The following is a 22,946-nucleotide window of genomic DNA, read 5'->3' as shown; positions in this document are numbered from 1 at the left end:
GTTTCTCTTTCCGTGTCTATGTGAACCTCTAATCACACCCCCCCCAAACTCCCAAATGTGGCTTCTGAGGTAAGATGGGGAAGTAAAGGTGAGAATTAGGAGCTTTTTCATCATATCTCCTACCTTGTTGCCTTACCATGATATGGGCACTCATTTGATCATCACACCTTCACAGAGTTTCTATTATGGCCTAGACAGGGTACTGGGCACTGGTGATATAGAAATGAGTAGAACCCAGTTGCTATCCTTAAAGAGCTCATAGCTAATAGGGGAAGCGGGAACAGCGACAAACACTTTTAATCCTGACCTTTTGTGTTGGAGACAGGATGTCTGAAAGAAAGTGAAGAACTCCTCAAAACACCCTCTTGGGCTCATTCCTATCTATATTCTCACAGCTGCCTGCCATGTTGGGTCTCAATGGCACCCCATTCCAGCCAGATACACTCCAGCTGACAGGTATTCCTGGGATGCAGACAGGCCAAGCATGGGTTGCCCTGGTTTTCTGCATCCTGTACCTGATCTCCATTGCAGGCAACCTCAGCATCCTTGCTCTGGTGGTTCGGGAGCCTGCTCTGCACCAGCCCATGTACTACTTCCTCTCTATGCTCTCTCTCAATGATCTGGGGGTGTCTTTCTCTACACTCCCAACTGTGCTTGCTACCTTCTGCTTCAACTACCGCCATGTTGGTTTTGATGCCTGCTTGGTTCAGATGTTCTTCATCCACACTTTCTCTTTTACGGAATCAGGCATACTGCTGGCAATGAGCTTTGATCGTTTCGTGGCTATTTGTGACCCACTACATTATGCCACTGTGCTCACCAACAGCTGCATCTTGGCTATGGGCCTGGGCATCCTTGCCAAGAGCTTCACTACTCTCTTGCCTTTCCCCTTCCTGGTGAAACGACTTCCCTTCTGCAAGGGCAATGTTTTACATCACTCTTACTGCCTCCATCCAGATCTCATGAAAGTGGCATGTGGAGATGTCCATGTTAACAACATCTATGGGCTCTTTGTGGTCATTTTCACCTATGGCATAGACTCAACTTTCATCCTGCTGTCCTATGCATTGATTCTGAGAGCTGTGCTGGCCATTGCATCCCGGGAGCAGCGGCTCAAGGCACTCAACACCTGCATATCACACATCTGTGCAGTGCTGGCTTTCTATGTGCCCATAATTGCTGTCTCCATGATCCACCGCTTCTGGAAAAGTGCCCCACCAGTTGTTCATGTCATGATGTCCAATGTCTACCTATTTGTACCCCCCATGCTCAACCCCATCATCTACAGTGTGAAGACAAAGGAGATTCGCAGAGGGATCCTCAAAGCCTGTTATAAATCCTAGAGCCGAGGAAGGCTGCAGACCCCGAGAGAACTCCTTTGCAGAAAGAACTGGAACTTGTTTGCCAACTTAAGAAATGCTTAAAGCAAGGAGGAGAAGAACCAGAATCTTGAGAGTTGTGAATATAGAACCAATAAAGGAACATTTGACTCAATAAAATGACATACATGTGTATTGAATATTTACTATGTGAAAAACCCTGTGCTAGTTGTTAAAAATTTTAGAATGGTGAGTAAGACATATTGTTAAGTAAGAGATAGACATATTAAGGGAAAAACATGAAGAAAGAATAAAGATGCCCTGAAAAAATGTTTGATGTGTGGAAATAATGAAAGTTGTACAGTCCAAATAAGCTTGAACACAAATAACTCTGTTTTCACCCAGAATGAGGGAAATGATAAACACTGGAGACAAACAAAAATTATGTAAGCTCGGTGCTTCATGTGACAGAGAGAGCCCATTTGGTTTGCAGAGAGCAGGATAAATTTTGTTCTGTTTCTGTGAAGGAGTTTTAAAGGATGAGAGTGGTTAGAGTACTTTGTACAGGGTAACAGGAGGAAGGGAAGGTAATAATGTTTGACATAAATACAAGAAAAAATACTTAGGCAAGAAATTATAGAACCTTGCTAGTCCAAGTGTGACCCAATAAACAATAGCCTTTGTTTATCTGGCAGCCTGTTAGAGAAGCAGAATATTAGACCTCATACAAGATCTACTGATTTCAAGTGGCATTGAATAAGACTCCTGGATGATTAAAAATTGAGAGGCAGTGATTCTCTTTTCTAACACGACTCAGGTAATGCTGATCTGATGAGTAACAATAATAACAAGACTCATGAGTAACAAGAGTCTGAAAAAGTAGTTCTCAAAGTGTGATTCCCAGACTAGTAATATCAGCATCACTTGGGAAATTGTTATGTATGCATATTCTCAGGCCCTTCCTCATATATCCTGAACTATAAATTCTAGGGAACGAAGTTCAGCAATTTGTTTAATAACTTCTCCTAGTAACTTAGATATTCATTAAAGGTTGAGAACCTTTAACCTACAATATCGGACTAGAATATTTAGGACAATTTCAAGCAGCTTTGTTTAGACAGAGAGATTTCCATGGCAAAGCTTGGGAAATGAGATCTTGAGAGATTTCCTAAGTCAGATTGTGAATGGTTTGTAAAGCTTGGAGAAACTGACTTCTAGGTATATGCTGTTGGTGGTGAAGGAAAATGCAGACTCATAGCCTACTTTCTCCATGAGTTGGTGCAGATATAGCACAGAAATAGCTAACCCAGAAAATTTGATGAGTCATCTAGCCACACTCCAAAGTCACTCTATAATAATGAAAAGTAGAGAGAGTTCTCAAACTGCCTCTTTGAGATATTTCAAAGTTCCATAAAGGGAAGGAAAATAATTACTCATGCCCATCTTCTATTTGCTTCCCTGGATACATTCCACCACCTAATACAAAAGCAAAAGGACTCTCTATCTCTCCTGCCATTCCTTCTCTCAATACCCCCTTACTATATTTGAAACTGAAATAAGGAAGAGGTAAAATGAAATGGGAAGACTAGGTACTTGGGAAAGTAATTATTTGGGGGATCTGAAACTGGGGCCTCCAGAAAAAACTTATGTATGGTACAATTACATTAAAAATATCGCTTTTTCCCCCCATTTGAATCTCTACCCTCTGTATATAAATGCAATCCTCTCTACAGATCAGATTCCAGTTTGAAGAAATGCTAATCTCCTGTAATCATAAAACTGGTAGATGGCAAATTTAGAACTCAAATCTACCTCTATGTGACTTTCAGTACCCTGGGATATTTCTCCTGGAAGACACTTCAATCTTGTGCAATTTGGTGGAAGGTTGAGTGGAAATCAAGTAGGGAACAGTAATGATATTGAGTAAAGGCAGCCATGGGTATATCCTCTCTTGATTAAATCCTAGTCCTGGATCTGGGTTTTAAGCTTTGTTCTCTGGGCTCTGAGTCTTGCAATTTTCCCACCAGGCTCTAAGCTTTAGGTTCTTCGTAGAATATAGATTTTAAGCCCAAAATTCAGAAAAATAAACTCTGGGTTCTGTGCTCAGAGTTCCAGTTTTGAGACTGGATAATTCCAATTAGAAGGGGATGTTGCTATGGAATTTGGAGGAATTTTTTTCCATCCTATTCTTCATCATAAGGAAGGAGTTGGAATTTGATTTTCTCTGTGTAGAGAGAGGATTATCTCCAGGAGACATGCTTTTTTCTTTCCTTCCTGCTCCCAAGGTGAGATCTAATCCTCCTTTTCCCATCACCAGCACAGCGTCACATTCAGGCAAAACAGGACCCTGGAGGCACTGACCTCTGGGAGCTCTCATTCAAAAATACAAAGTTCGCCTCTTCTTTTGGCTAGTGCCTGCCAGAGGCCCATTCTGGAGCCCCTGTGAGCTCTTCCAATCCAACTGGCACTTCTCAAAGCTTTCTCAGGTGAATTTAAACCAATTTGTGTCTTCTAAGTATATGCACAAAAGTGTGCTTCTGATTACAATTCTGCTTGTGCCTCTGTGTGGTTTTTTCATTCTCATTCATGTCTCAGTACCTTTGAGTGAATTTCTATTGATGTATATGTGAGTGTTTGTATCTTAGCTATGATTTATTTAACCTATGATGGAGATAGAAAAATTCCCAAATTTTATTTTCATGCAGGTTTTCTATGAAAAGAATATTATTCATGAAAATGCCCTTGTAGCCTCCAAAACACTTTCAGACAGGGCTTCCAGGGCCTGCTTTAACGGTGGAAGGCACATGGTGTCTTACATCAGGGACTGAAAACTTGCCTCTGTTTTGGCCACACAGATTCCTAGCCATGATATTCTCAGTGTCACAGAATAGGAGAGACCTTGACAGTCTGGAACATCAGGCCTGAGGGCAGAAGCAGAGTTGAAAGGGCCTTTAATCTCAATTAAATATTGCTGTCCAGGGGTTTTCAGTCTTTGTTTGAAAATCTCTACTGACCAGAACATATTATCTCCTGTGCAGGTTTGACACAGAAAAATCTTTCTTACCTGAGCCCCAGACTATCACCCTGTGATTTCTATCTATCACCCACTATGTTTTGCACCTACCCCATCTCCATCTCTTCTATGGTATCCTTTTCTCAAAGCAAGGTATCATTGGTTCCTTGAGCGCTCTTTTTTATCTCATCACACAAGGAGCCATAATTTTATTAATGATAGAAACAGTACAAATTTCAAACCAAGCTGCCATTACTCTTTAGAAACACCCAAAAAAAGAAAAAAAGGTTCTCATTTTTTAGATGGTTACACTGTTAATCCCATAATGGTATTTACAACAAACATTGTTACTATTGTTCTTCAGGGTACAGACTGCCTCTGCTCTCAACACATTTGCCTGTGACATGACCAGTTCTATGCCTTTAACTTCCACACCTGTTTCATCAGCCTCTTCCTCTTTACTCTCCTCTTGTACAGTTGGAGTCTGTGTGTTTTCTGGAATGTTGGAGGCAGCTTCACCTTGAACTTTGACTGGAAAATCAGCTGCTACCTGTGCTTGCTGAAATAAATTCTCAAACTTGGCTTCCCCCAACATTATGTAGGTAACTGCACCTGGGCTCTTGTAGACCTCTGGTTTTGTGAGGACAAAGTGGACATTCTTAGATGTCTGAATAGTGACCTAGTAACCTCTGTAACCTAGAAGACCTAGTTTGGACATAGCCTTTTGAACCTTCTTTTTACTCAGCTCCATATTGCTTTACTGACTGGTTCTTCATTGATTTCAGCTGTTGCTGGCAGCTGGGCTTGTTGTGTGGTTGCCTGTGTGGAATCTTGTTCCTTGAGCTCTGGTACTGATGCACAACTGTCAGATTCTCTTCTAGACCCTGTCCCAGCCTGGGGCTGTGGCAATTCCTGCTCTGTACCAGAGACAGTTTCTAAGGCTTCACTGGGCATTTTGTACAGGGAACATGGGGGAAGAAAGAGCCTTAACTTCTCTCTTTCAGTGACTTGATACCGTTTGCCTTTGAGTGTTTCTCAGTTGGTTTAACTCTGATCTGGAGTATGTTATCCAGAACTGAATGTTTATGGCTCTGAGCAGTATGTTCATGCTTTTATTAATTTCTGATCTCTTGAGCATGTCTTTGTGTTAGAATCATGAAATATTGGGGAGACAAGAATGAACTAAGGACAAGTCTAACCCTAAACAAGCCCAAACTATGACAATGAGAACAGAGATATAAATATAACTCTAACAAAATAGAAAACATCTGTATAAAATAGTATGAAGTCATAGATGCTGAGAACCTAGCAATTAATGAAACACAGAAGAATGTTTAAACTGCAGGTCAGAAGTAGGGTAGGTAGGCTACCTGCAAAACAAGAAAAAAATACTTAGGGAGTACTTGCAAGTTACTTTTTTATCTAAAACTACAGGCCCAGTGCACAAATTTGTGCATGGATGGGGTCTGGCCACCCCAATGGGAGCCCATCAGGCTGGTCCAGTAGCGGGGAGGGACCTTGGGAGGTTGGCTGGTCGGCCCTGCCCCCTATAGGGATGTTGGGGGCCAATCGGGGGCAGGCGTGGCTGTGGGGAGGGCAGCTCCCTCTGTGGTTGGTATGATTCTATTAATTTGACCTTTACTTTCTGAGACTGAACCTGGGTTTTCCTGTCACTCCTTAACTTCATTCATGCGCTTTTGATTTGGGCATGCTAACCTCACTCAGATATTTAGGGCTTCTGTCTTTGAGCTGCTGTGTCTGTTACTGCCTCCTTCCCCTGCCCCTTCCTCCTCCTCCCCCTTCCTCCAGCCAGGTTTACTGAGTCAGTAGGTGACTCAGCCTGAATGTTGACTCACTAATCAAGTCAGTGGGCATTTATTAATTTGGCTCACAACAAAGGTGTTAGGGTCCAATCGGAGGCCGGGCTGGCTGGGGGAGGTGTAATCAGGGCCCAGATCAGGCCGGTTGGCTGCCGCAGTGCACGTCAGAGCCACTGGTCATTCTGGTCATTCTGCCATACTGGTCGCTGGGCTTTTATATATAGATACTGTCACTATAGAGTGACTGAAATGTCACCAAATGACCCAAATGACTGGTTCTCAACTTTGGGTTCACATTGGGAACTTTAAAACATATTGATAACTAGATATCAAATCCAAAGGTTCTAATTTAATTGGTGTGGAGTGTAACCTGGGCAGTGGGATTTTAACTTGGTAGGTGATTACTATGTGTTGCCAAGATTGAGAACTACTGATCTACATGGCAGAAGCAAGGGACACTAATAAATAAAAGGCACAAGCAAGTATATTTCACTTTTCAGGAAGTTGTTAATCTTGGAATTTCTGTAGGGAAATTGAAGAAAGGTGCATGAAGAGAGGGCTGGAAAGTGAATAGTAAGAGAATGCAGGTCTGGGGCCATCTCACTATTATGTTGTACATGTGTTGTATAGTCATAGCTCTTTGTATTCCCTTAGCTGTATATTCTCCTGTTTCCATTCTAGGAGAGCAGTTCCACTAAATTCTTTAGCTATATGGACCATTTCACATCAACATTGGTTAACTGCAGGATAAAGAATTGATAACAAATCAGTGAATCCTATGTCCAAGTAAGTTGGGCTAAAGAACAATTTGATGATTGGACATAATTCAAATTTTATACTAATTATGACTTTGCCTTCCTATTTCATATTTTTAAAATTTAGTTTACAAATTTAATTTATTATATTTCACTACATGATGTTACATGATACTACATTTTACTGTATTGTATTATATTATATATTATTTTTACCTTCTGGTTGGGGTTTAACTATTTTACTCTGATGTCTTGGCCACTAATTGAGACCTTTATCTCTGTGTCTTTGCTCTCTTCATGGACTCTAGATTAAATCTGCTATTTTAAAGCCACTGCCTCTTTATTTAACAGCCTCTCTGAGTTCTGTTTTTAAACACAGAGCTCACTTGTGTATTAGTATAATTTTCAAGAAATGTCCATATCCTTTATCATCCTTATTCATATTTTTCTATTTTTCAACTTTCTAAAACCAATGTCTCACTTTCATTCAAAACATGTGCCCGCCCCCACCCCACAACCCCAGAGTAAACCCAGAGTGAAGTCGGACACACAGAGACTGCCATTTCTCCAGAGGTTCCTGTTTTCTCAGACTCACATTGGCAGAGCTACAACTCAATTCTTTTTTATGACTCCCCCTAGATCTGCCTTGGTTTTACTCTCTTCCCCATAGTGAAACAGAAACATCAGTACAGGAAGAATTTGTGGATCTAAACTATAACCTAGGCTCTGTAGAAATTGATGCTTAGTTTTTTGGTACATTACTTACTATTACTCTTTTTGTCTTAGTGTTTCCCTTAGTTTATAAATGGACACACTGAGTCATGGGAAGGTTAAGTTAGCTGCTCAAGGTCACACTGAGAGAAACTGTAAATTGGGCTTCAGACTAAGGTTTGCCAAAATCCATTGTGGAGCTCTAAAACACTGAACATACGATGTTAATTTTCTCACTTTCATCTTATATCAAAATAAGAGAATAGTGTTATTATCATCTCCACTTTACAAGTTAAAAAAACCCCCACAAGCTTTGGTTAGAGTACAAATGAGATGTCCACATTACATATTTAGTAACTGGCTGAGTGTGGATTTTGATCCAGTTCTGATTTATTCCTGTGTTTCTGCTCTTAATTTTTAAGTTAGGCTATCATAAGATTTTTCAGTCTCAAACATTTTCTAGGATTCTTGCTGTTAGGGGAAAGAGGAGGTGGGAAGAAAACGTCTGTTATATTTTTACTCAGAATGATGTAAATGACTTCAGCTTTCCCCAACCTCTTTGCACCTCCCTCCTTCACACTTAGACGTGGATTGCTGAGGCAGAAGACCCTATAGGTGGGAACTAACTTTGTTCTGTTTTTCAAATGACAGCTGAAGACTGATCTCTTCTATTGGTGATATGGGAGCCAGGAACAATGAAAGTCTTGATCTCCTGACCGTCTTTCTGACTGGAATCCCAGGATTGGAGCCCCACCATGGCTGGCTTTCCATCCCCTTCTTCACCATGTATATTGTGGCCATTGTGGGCAACAGCCTAATCATGGCAGCAGTGCAGGCAGATTCTGCCCTACATGAGCCCATGTACCTGTTTCTCTCCATGTTGGCTGTGACTGAGGTGGGTGTTTCTGTGTCTACACTGCCCACTGTCATGGGCATTCTTTGGTTTGATGCCCGCCAGGTTGACTTTGATGGCTGCCTGTCTCAGATGTTCTTCATTCACACTTTCTCCTGCATGGAATCAGGGGTCCTCTTGGCCATGAGTTATGACCGCTTTGTAGCCATCTACAACCCACTGCGTTATACAGCCATACTGACCCTGCCCCGCATCATCTGCATGGGTCTGGGCATTACACTGAAAAGTGTGACACTCATGGCTCCCCTTCCAATCCTTTTGAAGCAACTGCCCTATTGCCACACTAACATCCTCTCCCACTCCTACTGCCTCCACTCAGACCTGATCCAGCTGCCATGTGCTGATACTAAGCTCAATAGCATCCTGGGCTTGGCCATTGTCCTAGCCACTTTTGGGCTGGACTCACTGCTCATTGTGGTCTCTTACGTACTGATTCTTTATACAGTGCTGGGCATTGCTTCTGGGGAGGGACGTCGGAAGGCTCTCAACACATGTGTGTCACACATCTGTGCAGTGCTTGTGTACTATGTGCCGATGATTGGTGTGTCTGTGATGCATCGCGCTGCTAAACATGCCTCACCCCTGGTCCACACACTCATGTCTAGCATCTACCTCTTTGTGCCTCCTGTGCTCAACCCCATCATCTATAGTGTCAAGACCAAGTCAATCCGACAGGGAATTGCCACTCTGTTTTCCTGCAAGAGAGAATTGCTCTGAATCACTCCAAGGAGGCAGGGACTTTGAACTAGTTCATAAACTCTGATGGTGGTTCTACTATAGACAAAGCTCTACACCAGGCATTTTGAGGAAGAATAGAAACAAGGTATTCAAAGTGTTGACATAGGTTGAATCTGAATCACACGAGATATCCCTAACTCTTCCCATCTCACATCTTATCAATGCACATGTGTCTCTGTAAGTGCACATATGTATGTCATCTCTAACAGATATAATAAGCTTGATAACAGAGATCATACAATTCTTTTTCCGCTTAAAAGTCCTGGCCAAAAGACTAGCAAAAGGTTGATATTTAATTATGTTTGAAATGAAATAATACAAAGTTCTGTTTTGGTGGATTAAGCAGGGATTAAACATCTCTCCCAATAAAAGAAGATCATCCTAAGAACATGCCTTTGATTAAGGTGAGCATATTTTTTGGTTTGCTGCTGCAGATAGTCATGGTTTACACTTATTTTCCTCAGCATCATTATTAATAGCAATCCCTTTTCCTCTCAAATTGTCCTTGTTTAAATAATAAATTATATTAGAAAATTACCTATGAGACAACTGCTTTCCTTTTTATGACAGGAACTAGACTATCCCTATGATCCACCATACATTGGTCTCCATCCCCAGAATTTATGTATCAGGAGACTCTGAGAATGAAGAACAGGTGGCCTCAATTTAGGCACAAGATAAAATATGGATGGCCTCACAGGGTCTAGGTTTCAGATCCTAGGTATCTCAGCAAAAGCACCAAATTGTGCTTTAGTAGAGTCTCAGGCCCTATTTTTAGGGCCAAATAGCTCTGATTTCTCTGTGTCTGGATATTTCTGTTTCTCTTCCCCCCGTCCCTCCAGACTTCATTAATCCCATCATGCCATGTGGCTGGTATATTTTTACCTGTTCCTTTACTCCACTCCTCCCCTAGCTCTGTCAGCATAGTCTAGTTGACATTGCTTGTTTCTGCTTATGGCTATCTATGGTTTTTTGAAGACCTTAGGTCAAATAGGAAATACCTTCTTCACACCTCCTAAACAACACAGGTCTATGTAGAGTGGACTGATAGGATTTTGTTGGTTGGTCAGTAACTAGATTCAGGTTTTCAGCTTCTCTCACTTCAGGTCTTCTAATGACAATGTACACATTTTTTCTCACCATATTATATTCTTCCCAACCTCATCCAGCTCATCAGGGTTGGCTTTAAATAGTGGCGTATTTTTGTTGTTGTTGTTGTTTGTTTGTTTTTTGACAACAGTGGTTGTCAAATTTGTATGTACTCTCAAAAATAATAAATGGGGGAAAAAACCCTATGTATCTTCTCATGCATTTTCAGGCTGACTTCTACGGTTTTTATCATAAAGTTACATAGTGTTTGAGAATGCATTTTGGGATATATTGTAAATATAGTTAATTTAAAATAAATTGTTATATCACATATTAAAATATTCAATGGAATATAAATACATTACGCTTTGATACCTGACAGCATAAATTATAAAATACAAAAACACATTCTTTAACATTCACATATTTTACATTTGTTCCTTTGTTCCTTAAAATTATTTTACTTCCACTGTATAGTTTTCACCATATAATGTATTTTTATGTTGAAACTATTTCAACAATGTATCATAATTATTTGCAAAAATATGTATTTATATTTCAATTTGATGGTTAAAAATTGGTAGCCTATAACACATTGTTTAAAAAGTATATTCTGTATTGAGTTACTTTCCAAATACTGATTAGTACATAACAAATACAACACAAGCATAATATAACTTTTGATATACTAAAAGTAAAATTTAATTGGAAACCCATCTCTTAATGGAATGCCTGTTTTTTTAATCTAAAAAATGAGTATTAATTACTAAATGAATGAGAAACAGTCAGCAACAATTTTTACTGATTTATTTTCTTTCTTTTACATCAATGTATTAACATAAATAAATTTGATAACATAAATAAGATGTTATTGGAATCATTTTATCATAGTCCAGTGCCATTTTTAAATACTTTTGGAATGAAAAGAACCATATAATGATCTCTTAGGACATATTATTTTAATGACCTAATAAATGGTAACTCCATTGGATTCCTTTTTATTTTTGTTGAAAACAATAAAATTGATACCATTTCTTACACTAGAGAACATTAACCAGTCATAGGTATCATTCACTTTATCAAACTCTTGCCAATATTTTCAGGAGTCCCTTTGTTTGGTTTCTCAGAAAGTTTTACCCATCGTGGTATATCATAGAAATATTTCAGATGCCTTTAAAAACTATGCCTAGCCTTTTTTTATTCCTTTCTTATAAATGAAATTTAGTTTAGTGGGACGTAAAATGAGTAAATAAGATTGTGTAAATGAAGAAACAAATAATGTAACAGAGACACATTGAAAAAAGGTACCTACAGTCTTGAAAAAGCAATTTAAGCAAAGAAACTTTATGGTCATTTAACATCTAAGTATTATTCCCCCTAAAACTTTGTGCTCAGGCACTTCCAGGTATGTTCTCATTTCCCCAGGGGAACACATAATTAATTTGAAGACCACTAGATTAGATACCCACTAGTGGCAACTTCTATAAAACCAATGTGACTGTTCTGGAAAAATTCTGATAAAATCTCATTGTCAAATATCAGGGAAATAATTTATTCTGGAGTCGAACCTGAAGACTTGTGCATAGCTAGGGATGTCTTTCACCAAAGACTGAATAATTATTTTCTTCACTTATTCAAGTAATATTTTGAGCACCTATTACATCTACAGGATAGATATATACTAATATTTTATACTTAAACGCAACATGTAGAATAAATCTAAAAACTTAACAATAAATGTTCCAGTAATTTCTTGGGCCTTGTCTAATATTCCCTTCTAGGTTTTAACTGTCATGAACAGATGGATAGACCATCTAACTCACAAATCAAAAGCATGAACATACATGAATAAAATGAATATACAATCAAATCTCATTTTTAATAAGATTACATTCACAGTCACTTGTTCTGGGAACATAGTTGCCTAGCAGCAATACTAAGAGTGAAGATAGTTTTTGATAGATTTATTTCGTAGTTGTTCAAGGATTCAAGACTTAGAAAAATAAAAAATAATAGTTGCATGATTATAAAAATATTATGTTAGAACATTATCTAGCAAATCATTATGGCTGTATTCTGACCCTCTCAAAGACTATGACTTTGAGGAATAATTTCCAAATGAAAAAATCTAGATGTTGCAGCCTTTAAGGTTAAGTTTAAACCTACACTGTCTAACATGGTGACCACCAGCAATATATGGCTATTGAGCCCTTGAAATGTGGCTAGTTTTAATTGATATGTACAGTAATAACATCTGACCAGATTTTGAAGACCTAACATGAAAAAAATGAATGTAGAATATGTTATTTCTAATAGGTTACACATTGAAATGATGACATTATAGTTATATTGGGTTAAAAAACATATACCTTGAAGTTATTTTAACCTGTTTCTCTTTTGTTTTTTAATGTTGCTACTAGGAAATTATAACTAATGTGTGCTTATATTATATATCTATTGTATAACACTAGGTTAGAAGTTAAAATATGAAAACTAACAAAAATTATAGTGAAATAGAGTAATGAATTTGAAATTATCTATCAGTATTTCTCTGACACACACACACACACACATACATATAGATATATATAGATATATATTTAGTATATAAGAAAGAGACACAAACTATGACATTATAATGACTAGAACCTAGTTTCATTTATGTGAACCTAAGTTCACAAAAAGAAAATAAACATTTTTTTCTAGGGAAAGAAAACAATAGAAAAGGTAGAAGAACAAAGGATAAGGACAGATTTCCGGATTGGGTCTTTATTTGGCCATTGGCCCAGTCGGGTGGCTCCGTGGTTGAGTGTCAACCTATGAATCTAGAGGTCACAGTTGGATTCCAGGTCAGGGCATATGCCCAGGTTGTGGGCTCAACCTCCAATAGGGGGCATGCAGGAGGCAGTCAATCAATGATTCTCTATCATCATTGATGTTTCTATCTCTCTCTCCATCCCCCTTCCTCTGTGAAATCAATAAAAATATTTTTAAAATATTTTCACCTTGGTTTCTTGGGTCCATGGAGACCAAAGGCTACCAACATCAACTCTCTGAAATTAATAAAAAATATTTAAAAAATGTGAGCATTGTCTGCAGGTAATGATTTGTGACAATAAAATTCAATTGATAGATAGCTCTGAACAAGAGATTATTATTGATATCATATGCTCCTTCTAAAAAAAACTGGCATAATCTCAAGTTGTATTTTTTTCCCTTATGTTTTTTGGGACATTATCAAGCCTGTATCATCCACTGAAAAATAAAAAAGTCTCCTTTGATACATTTTCTTGACTTTTTTGACATTAGATTTCTTGGTCCTAATTTCCCATATTCTGACATTGCATATGCTTTTGATTCTACAATTTATTTAGCTACACCAGCTGATTCATGGTTGTCTAAAGAAACATGCTAACTTCTAGGCTCTGGATAAAGACATGGAAAGTGGGGGAGGAAGGGTATTAGAAAAGGAAGATATCCCTTCTTCACTTATTCTCTGCTTTTACCTCTTAATCTTCCCTCCCTCTATGCTCCAATGGAAACCCTTCGTATTTTTATTTAAATCTAAGTTAGCCCTAATATTGGCCACCTAGGCCCCATGAATTAAGTAATGAGGAGCTGTGACCAATATTATGGCTGCCTTTCAAACTGATATTTCTGAGAGAGCTTACCTGGTTTAAACAAAATAATCTTTATAGTCAATAAGGTTGTATCCCTTTACAAGAGTATTTTCTAATACAAAATCCATGGTGCTAAGGGGAACCTGCCCCTAGAAATTAAGTCTCATTAAGGACATTGAGATATATATTTTTAACAGTCTGTTTTGGTCTGAAAATTGAGTTCCTATTCCTACAAATATGATTGTACACCTATTTAAAATTCTAAATACTAAGGACTTCTAGCAAGGCAGGAATCTTGTTCTAGCTGTGGGGGAATCTAAACATCCTGCCCTGATTTAGACTCTGCATGTAGTCATTAGGTCTGCCGAAATCATGATGTGTGTTGTTGATTAGGCAAACCTGAATAGCTAAGAAACTTGCTGTGTATCCATTCTCCTTCAAAGATTTTCCAGTCTTTCACACAAGAAAGTCAAAGCACACAGCCAGTAGGTCCCCCTCAGGGCCATGGAGCTAGTGTTAACCTGACCACCTAAGTGAGTTAAGAGAACAGGTAGTGGGAGCAACAACGAAGTGTTTCCTTCTTACTTATTTAACCAACCCCTTGGGAAAAAAGAATATCCAGAAGGAAAAACACACACAACTTAAACAGATATATACTCAATTGATGAAGCTCATCCCGCTGGCATAGCTGATAAAGTGTGCTAGATATCAATCAACTCATAGCTGCATCTCTTTTAGATAGAACACTTACTTCCAGCTCTTCCAAGCCAAACATCCGTTAAAAGCTAAAATTATGTCATACTGCCTTAAAAATAGAGTGGCATTTTATTTCACAGTCTCAGTCTCCACTTAGCAATTCTTACTGTACTTTCCCCATAAGCCTATGAATCAAAGTCCTTAGTAATTTAACGCAATCATTCTTTCATCTTTAATGTGTGTTTCTTTGGGAAAGAAGGCGCATAATTCCCTGGCGGATCTGCTTAGTCTTTACACTGTAGATGATGGGGTTCATCACAGGAGGTGCCAACAGGTACATATTGGCCATGATAACATGGACCAGTGGAGAGGCATGCTTGGCAAAGCGGTGGGTCATGGATACACCAACCATGGGAACATAGAGAACCAGAACAGCCAAAATGTGGGACAGACAGTTGTTTAGGGCTCGAAGTCTCTCAACCAAGGAAGCTACTCTCAGGACACTTTTTAGAATCATTGCATAGGAGAGCACAATGAGCAGAGGGTCCATCACAATAATGAGCAAAACCAGAGCAAATCCATACCAGCTGTTGAACCGGATGTCACCACAGACCAGGCGAATCATGTCCTGGTGGAGGCAGTAGGAGTGAGAGAGAAGGTGCGAGCGGCAGAAGGGCAGGCGCTTGAGCAGGAAAAGGGAGGGAAGAACAGCCAGAACACAGCGGCAAATGATGGCTAACCCGATCTTGCCAATGACTTCACTGGTGAGAATGGTGGCATAATGGAGGGGGCGGCAGATGGCCACATAGCGGTCAAAGGACATGGCCAACAACACAGAAGATTCCATAAAGGAGAATGTATGAATGAAAAATACCTGTGCAAAGCAAGCTTCAAAGCTGATCTCACAAATGTTGAACCAGAGGAGCTGCATAACAGTGGGCAGGGTGGTGAGGGTGAGACCCAGGTCAGTCAGGGCCAGCATGGAGAGAAATAGGTACATGGGCTGGCGGAGGGATGGCTCTGTGCGGATGACAGTGAGAATAGTAGTGTTGCCCAAGATGGAGATGGTGTAGAGACAGCAGAAGGGGATGGAGATCCAGATATGAGATGCCTCAAATCCAGGAATGCCCGTGAGGATGAAGTAGAAAGATTCTTTGGTAGTGTTAGTCACTTCGAACATGACTGAGGAATGTGGCTTCATGTTCAGAGTCTTTGCTCAGAGAGAACACAAATATGATTTCTGTTTTTGCCTTATTTTGACCTAACTTTATCCAAATAAAGGTTTAGAATTGTTGGGCAACTAAGGAAAGATAGAAGAACACAATGATTGCTTGTATTTATCCCATCTCTGCAGAGATTGCTTTCACACAAACCTTATTCCCTGAAAACTCAACATATTAATTCATGAGAAACACTTTTTAATTCTCCTGGTTCTGTTTTACCACTCCCGTTAAGTTCTTAGAACCCTGGAATCTGCCTTTCATCCAAATTCTGCCACCAATTCCATTCTCACACAGACTTAAAATTAACTCCAAAATGAAAATGTAATGGCCAATATATGTTTTTAATCCAGAGTCTCCTTTTAAATTTTCTTGGATAACAGCATTCTCACCTGTTTCCCTTGTTCTGAAGTCATCACCATGTCTTTCTTTATCTCCTGTTTATTTCATCATACACTCAGGTCAAATTTACTCTAGGTTAGTGCTTATTTCTGATCTGTCTTCTTATTCTCATGAGTTAATGTCATCTGATGCTGTGGATTGCATTTATGCAATATCAAAATGTAACTGGAAGCAAAGGGCAGAGTGTGTATGAGAGAAGTGAGAGTAGAGGCCAGATGAGGACTATCACACTTATTGATTGCTTTCTATGTTTAGTTACTGCCCTAAGTGCATTACTGGTATTAACTCTGCATTTTCTAACAGTAGTCATCACCCTCTCCTTCTTTATCCTGAACATTCACAGAGGAGTCTTACCTGTGATTTCTCCTGCCTGTGGTTGGTACCCTCTTCTTTATATTTAGATTTTGTCTTCTGTGTTTGACCCACAGGATAGCCAAATTATAAGTTTTTGCAAATCTCTAGGCTGGAGGATGGGGGAGTGTGGCAGGTCTCTTCAGGATTACAATGAAGAGGCATCTTGAGACCTGGGGTCCACTGGGAAGCCAGGATATCAGCTCTGTCCCTGAGAGCCTTTTCTGCCCCCAGTATCCTCATTGAGTAGCAAGTCAGAAAACCACATAGAAGCTCTGTTTTTTAGAATTTGTTGAATATGATTTGAAAATACATGCTCATGCTTGAAATGTACAATCTCTTAGAAAATTGGTTCCAAGACACTTTCTTCTGTAAGCAGTCTGAAGTTGGGGCAGGACTACAAGGGACAGGATAGCTACAGGTAAAAAGAATGTCACGCACCACTTTCAAGAAGCAATCGCCTTGCAGTGAACCTCTGGAAACCACAAAGATCAACTTTTCTAATATATTTATACAATAAGTAAATATTGATAGTCATATCAACACTGAACTAGAAAGAAATCTGTTTATTAGTTAGTTATTTGGTGGCACACTTAATGATTTGCACAAAATTATATTCCAAGTTGATAAAGTAATTTAATGTAAATCACTAACAAAAATTAGAGAAAACGATATAAGCATTTTAATTTTTCATTGAGGAGGACTATCTAAACATAGCAGCAGTAAAAACAAATCACAGATGAAAAGATGAGTAGATGGAATCACAAAAAAATAAATTTTTCTCTGTAATAAAAAATGGAGAAATTTAAAATAAACTTTCAAAACCATTTATGAAAACATTCTATAGAAAGAATTGATATCCTAAATATAAAAAAGTAAATGTATTAATATTTATCATTGCTAATAGCACAATAGATTAACAGGACTATAACAAAGTTCACAACAAATACGGAAATACAATGATAAGCAAGCATATTTCAATATGCTTCACAATATAATATGTATTACAAAACCACCTTACCCAAGAATGCAATAATAAAATAATCAAATACTATAAACAATGTTTTAAACTTTTTAAAATAGCAGAGGCTTTTTTCTTATAACATCATGCTGTGCAGATAAGGCCAAAATAATGAGGAGTATTTGTACTTTCCTAAGGAAGTAAAATGTGCATAATAATTTCTAGAAAACAATTTTTGCACAATTACCACATGAAATCACACATTTTGTGTCATAAAATTCAATTCTGGAATGAAATGATGAGGAAATGATTTTAAATGAGACTAAAACTTTATCCTAAAAATAGTTAATTTGCCTTATATAACAAAATAATAAAAAAGTAGAAAGAGACTAAGTGGTCAATATTATTTATATATTTATATGCATATAATATTTACTATGCATGTAATATACATATATTAGTATATACATATATTGGTGTATATATTTGTGTTATTTATATATATAAAAGCCTAAGTGTCCGTTCAACTGTCTGACCATCCGACCGGTAGCTATGACTCATACTGACCACCACTGGGCAGACGCTCAATGCAGGAGCTGCCATGATGTGCACTTGCCATTTACAAAGAAACGACACCATGGACCTGGCACCAACAAACCAACACTTGGCTTCCCCCAAGTGGGACACAGACCCTGCCACCACCCCGGAGCAACAGCCCACCAAATAGCAGCCAACACTGCTAAGACCCTATGGCATAAAATGCATCCTACAGCCTAGCCCAGCCCAGAAATAGTGACTGTGAGTGCCGAGGAATGATGTTAAGTATCAATGCCTGGCTTCCTCTCCCTAGAGACTAGCATCCTTGGAGTTTCTTTAGCCCAGGAACACGACTTGCTTTATAGCCAGGTGCAAACATTTTACACTTTAACCAAATGTTTGTGAAACATTTTCAAGTGCCTCATCTCATTTGATCCTCACAGAAGTCCTGTAGGAGACTCAGTAGAATCCTATTTTCTTTTAATTATTAAGACTTGAATAGCTTTATTAAAATATTTCTTCTAATTCCTTTCAATTTGCATGAATCTGTGCACCAGGACACTAGTATTTATATATAATATTTATAAATGTGTATATTTACATCATCATTGGGTTTCTTTCACTTCTATAGTAGGTGGGAATTTGGCATTTACCAAGATATGAAATAATGTCAGAAAATAAATGCAGATGATGTATTATAGTGTGTATGATGTGTATAGTGTGTGTGTGTGTGTGTGTGTGTGTGTGTGTGTGTGTGTGTTTGGTGTGATAGAGAGAGGATGTTGCTAGAACTAAGGGTAGTAGGTAATTGGTACAGTTTCAGACATACTGGGTTTGAGATGACAGTAAGTCATCCTAATAGAGATGAAAATTGGGTATATAATTCTGGAGATCAATAAAGAATTTTAATCTTTGGATAAAGATTTGGGAGTTATATATACATATAAGGTAATTGATGCTGTGAAAGTCAAGGAGACTGCTAGCAAAAAAAGATAGAGGACGAAAACAAAGGCCCAGGATGATTCCTGAAAATTATGCCACTTGCTAACTATGTAACGATGGAAAGTTCACTTACTTTTCTGAGACTAATACTCCTAGTTTTTACATTTTACATGTTTCTCTCTCCTATGGCTATTGTCATGATATAATTTGTGTCATACCAGTTATCAGTGGTTGCTTACCTACTCAACAACAACAAGAACACAGTTCCACTAGCAGTATATAAATAATGAGGAGGGACAAAGACATCCCATATTGTTTGAGAGTTTGTTGTTTTCTAAGTTTATTATGATTTTTTATAATATGTTTTTATTGATTTTTAGAGAGAGAAGAAGGGAGAGGGATATAGTGATAGAAACATCGATGAGAGAAACATCATTGATCAGCTACGTCCTGCATGCCCGCTACTGGAGATCAAGCCCACAACCTGGCCATTTTCCCTGACCAGGTGACCTCTTGGTTCCTGGGTCGATGCTCAAATGCTGAGCCACACTGGCTGGGCTAAATCTATTATGATTAATCTCCCTTTGAAAAAAGAGGAAGTCAGGGCCATGATAAATGTAATAATTATATATTTTTGAATGCTTTTATTTTTGTGACAACAGCATATTTTATTGTTGTTACTTTACTGTATCTTCTCTTTGATCCACAATAAAATTAAATTATATAGTGAGGAAAAGACACCTTTTTAATAAACTTAGTTTTAAAAATGCATAATTTAGGATGATCTGATTTCATAACTTGGGAGATGGGTCATTAGCCCTGGACAACTGATGTAGGCCACATCCTAAGTGAGTTGTTCTCTAAAATCAATTCAAGTCCCGACCATCCCCCTTGAAATGGTGCTAAGATTGTGGCCCTGACTATTGATGAAATCTCATTAAACAAAGGAACATATTCTGAGGCACACCTAAATATGTGGTGAGACACTTATTTAAAAATTTATTATAAACTCTAAAAATATTAATGTTTTTCTATATGGATTATTAATCTACATGTAGTTCCGAGACTTAATTCTCTTTATTCCTGGATTGTTTCTGTCATTGAGATCAATGTGTATGATCTTGTTTAGGGTGTCTGAGAAGTGAGAGGTGAGAATTGTAACACATATCGAAATATCCTCGATCTACCAGGTGGGTTAGTGGGACTCCTTAAACCCTTTATGTATATATTCATACCTGCAGATAACAATTGAAAATATCACTGACTGGGATTGTTGAATTGGAAGAAAATAACTTTTATTTAGAACTCTCTATATTCCAAACAGTAGTTTTTCTTTATTTACATTAAAAACTTCTTTCCACAACCTTCATTCCTTACCCCTGTCTGATACTATTTACACTTTTACTGAGAAAGTTTCCTCCTCATCACTTCATGTTCCTTTAGCAAAAGTATTCCTGCACATTTAAGGCAGTTTACCAGTGTTTTCTATGTAATATTCATTAATACCAGTTATGAAGGCATAATTGTATACATTTCATGATAGAAGAAGCTGTGACTCCGAAAAGTTAAACAGCTCTCTCAGCTCATTTATTAACAAGTCATGATGACTAATCAAAGGCTCACAACAAGATAGGAGTACAACTTGAGCCAGTTAAGAAAGCAAGTCTAATCATAGTCAAATCATAGCTGTTTCTACACATTCACACTCAACATTCAAGCTCATTTGATGTTTATCTTCCAGATATTGTCTGTCTCATAACTCCATCTACTATCTTCTTTCAGCAGTAGTTTCCATTTCTGTGAATCATAATTCTACCCTTGAGTTTAATTGAACTTTGCAGTGAATATTAGTTCAACAGTTTCTCAAACCCCCCCCAAGCTATTTGCACTTTGTCTTTTATGTTTATTTTTTTCCCCAAGTAGCACTGATGTCCACAATGGTCTTTCTTTTTTTCAATTTGACCTCCTAGTTTAGGAAGGTTCTCTTTTATTATTGCAGATTGAGGTTACAAGAGCATCTGTTTTTAATTAAAATCTGACATTTGCTTCAGGAATTTTACAAGGTGTGAACATGTTACAGCTTCCAAATATATCTTTATACAGAAACCGGAACTTTAAATTTATAAAGTAGAATTTTATACTTCACCACATCTTAATAACAACATCTCTGCAAAGAAAGCAGAACAGAGATTGTGTATATTTTTAAATTTTTCTCAAAGCTGGGTGACTATTGAAGACTAAATAAAGTAGAGTATAAGAAACTTTAGGTCTTTTAATTTCTAGTCAAAGAAAAATGATTTATTTTGTTTTACATTAGGACCTTCTTATACAGAAGCTATTCCTTATCCAATGAATGCTGCTTACAGTTTTGATGGTAGTATTCCTGGTCTTGACTCCATGCATTTATATACAACTACTTCTGTAAACTTAAATTCGAATAGTCAGTGCACTTTCCTCTGGAAGAGTAAACGGAACATTCCCTGGCGGATCTGCTTAGTTTTTACACTATAAATAATGGGGTTCATCACAGGAGGTGCCAACAGGTACATATTGGCCATGATAACATGGACCAGTGGAGAGGCATGCTTGGCAAAGCGGTGGGTCATAGATAAGCCAACCATGGGAACATAGAGAACCAGAACAGCCAGAATGTGAGATAGACAGTTATTGAGGGCCCGGAGCCGCTCTGTCCATGTGGCTGTGCCCAAGATACTTTTCAGGATGAGTGAGTAGGAGAGCACAATGAGCAGAGGGTCCATCACAATAATGAGCAAAACCAGAGCAAATCCATACCAGCTGTTGAACCGGATGTCACCACAGACCAGGCGGATCATGTCCTGGTGGAGGCAGTAGGAGTGAGAGAGAAGGTGTGAGCGGCAGAAGGGCAGGCGCTTGAGCAGGAAAAGGGAGGGAAGAACAGCCAGAACACAGCGGCAAATGATGGCTAACCCGATCTTGCCAATGACTTCACTGGTGAGGATGGTGGCATAATGGAGGGGGCGGCAGATGGCCACATAGCGGTCAAAGGACATGGCCAACAACACAGAAGATTCCATAAAGGAGAATCCATGGAGGAAGAAAAACTGGGCAAAGCAAGCTTCAAAGCTGATCTTACGAATATTGAACCAGAGGAGTTGCATAACCGTGGGCAGGGTGGTGAGGGTGAGACCCAGGTCAGTCAGGGCCAGCATGGAGAGAAATAGGTACATGGGCTGGTGGAGGGATGGCTCTGTGCGGATGACATTGAGAATGGTGGTGTTGCCCAAGATGGAGATGGTGTAGAGACAGCAGAAGGGGATGGAGATCCATCTGTGGGAATCTTCAAATCCAGGGATGCCCGTGAGTATGAAGTAAAAGGGGCCTTTGGTGGTGTTAGTTACCTCGGACATGATGGATGAATGCAAAACCAGAATCTGTGTTCTGTAATAAGAATTCCATCAGCGTGATACTGCCATAGATTCTTTGTCTGTTCAATCCAGGATCCAGTTAGCCAGAGCACTAACACACAGGACTGAGGATTCTCTGCAACTACATGGAAAATAGTAACACTTACTTTTTCCTGGAGTATTGGAATAGAAGCCGATTTTGGGAAAAAGATCACAGGTTCAGTTTGTACAATTGAATTCGATGGTCATAGCAGCTATCCTAGAGAAATGAAAACTAAGCAAATAGGTATGACATCCAAGACAGAGAAGAAGCCTGCTGGACATAGGGGAGACCATGGCATACTGATGGTAGCTGAGAAGCTAGGAGATGATATGCTAACATAGGCAAGAATTTAGGGTGAGAATAGAAAGAAACTGAGCTCAGCTTTATTTAAAAAAATGTAAAATTTAGCAGTTTGGTAGATGCAGAAGAA

The 22,946-nt window shown here is 38.6% G+C and overlaps 4 protein-coding genes and 1 pseudogene across 4 annotated transcripts; 2 read left to right on the top strand and 3 right to left on the bottom strand.

Moving 5' to 3' along the window:
• The first annotated feature begins 404 nt into the window (after window positions 1-404).
• On the top strand, window positions 405-1,343 carry LOC102434093 (olfactory receptor 51I1). The gene has a single exon (XM_006094548.1). It carries the CDS (start codon window positions 405-407, stop codon window positions 1,341-1,343), a length of 939 nt encoding a protein of 312 aa, XP_006094610.1.
• A 3,295-nt stretch (window positions 1,344-4,638) lies between these two features.
• LOC102433781 lies at window positions 4,639-5,286 on the bottom strand (annotated as a pseudogene).
• A 3,011-nt stretch (window positions 5,287-8,297) lies between these two features.
• LOC102439658 (olfactory receptor 51I2-like) lies at window positions 8,298-9,248 on the top strand. The gene has a single exon (XM_006094631.1). The coding sequence runs from the start codon at window positions 8,298-8,300 to the stop codon at window positions 9,246-9,248; it is 951 nt and encodes a 316-aa protein (XP_006094693.1).
• A 5,658-nt stretch (window positions 9,249-14,906) lies between these two features.
• Window positions 14,907-15,875, bottom strand: LOC102439339 (olfactory receptor 51Q1-like). Its single transcript, XM_006094630.1, has one exon. It carries the CDS (start codon window positions 15,873-15,875, stop codon window positions 14,907-14,909), a length of 969 nt encoding a protein of 322 aa, XP_006094692.1.
• Window positions 15,876-21,528: 5,653 nt separating this feature from the next.
• Window positions 21,529-22,488, bottom strand: LOC102439027 (olfactory receptor 51Q1). The gene has a single exon (XM_014460697.1). The coding sequence runs from the start codon at window positions 22,474-22,476 to the stop codon at window positions 21,529-21,531; it is 948 nt and encodes a 315-aa protein (XP_014316183.1). The 5' UTR covers window positions 22,477-22,488.
• Between the last annotated feature and the right edge of the window lie 458 nt (window positions 22,489-22,946).

This window comes from Myotis lucifugus, unplaced genomic scaffold (assembly GCF_000147115.1).
Source record: "Myotis lucifugus unplaced genomic scaffold, Myoluc2.0 scaffold_138, whole genome shotgun sequence".
NCBI classification, from domain to species: Eukaryota; Metazoa; Chordata; class Mammalia; order Chiroptera; family Vespertilionidae; genus Myotis; species Myotis lucifugus.
Note: the sequence above shows the minus strand (reverse complement) of the source record. Positions and strands in the feature narration are given on the sequence as shown.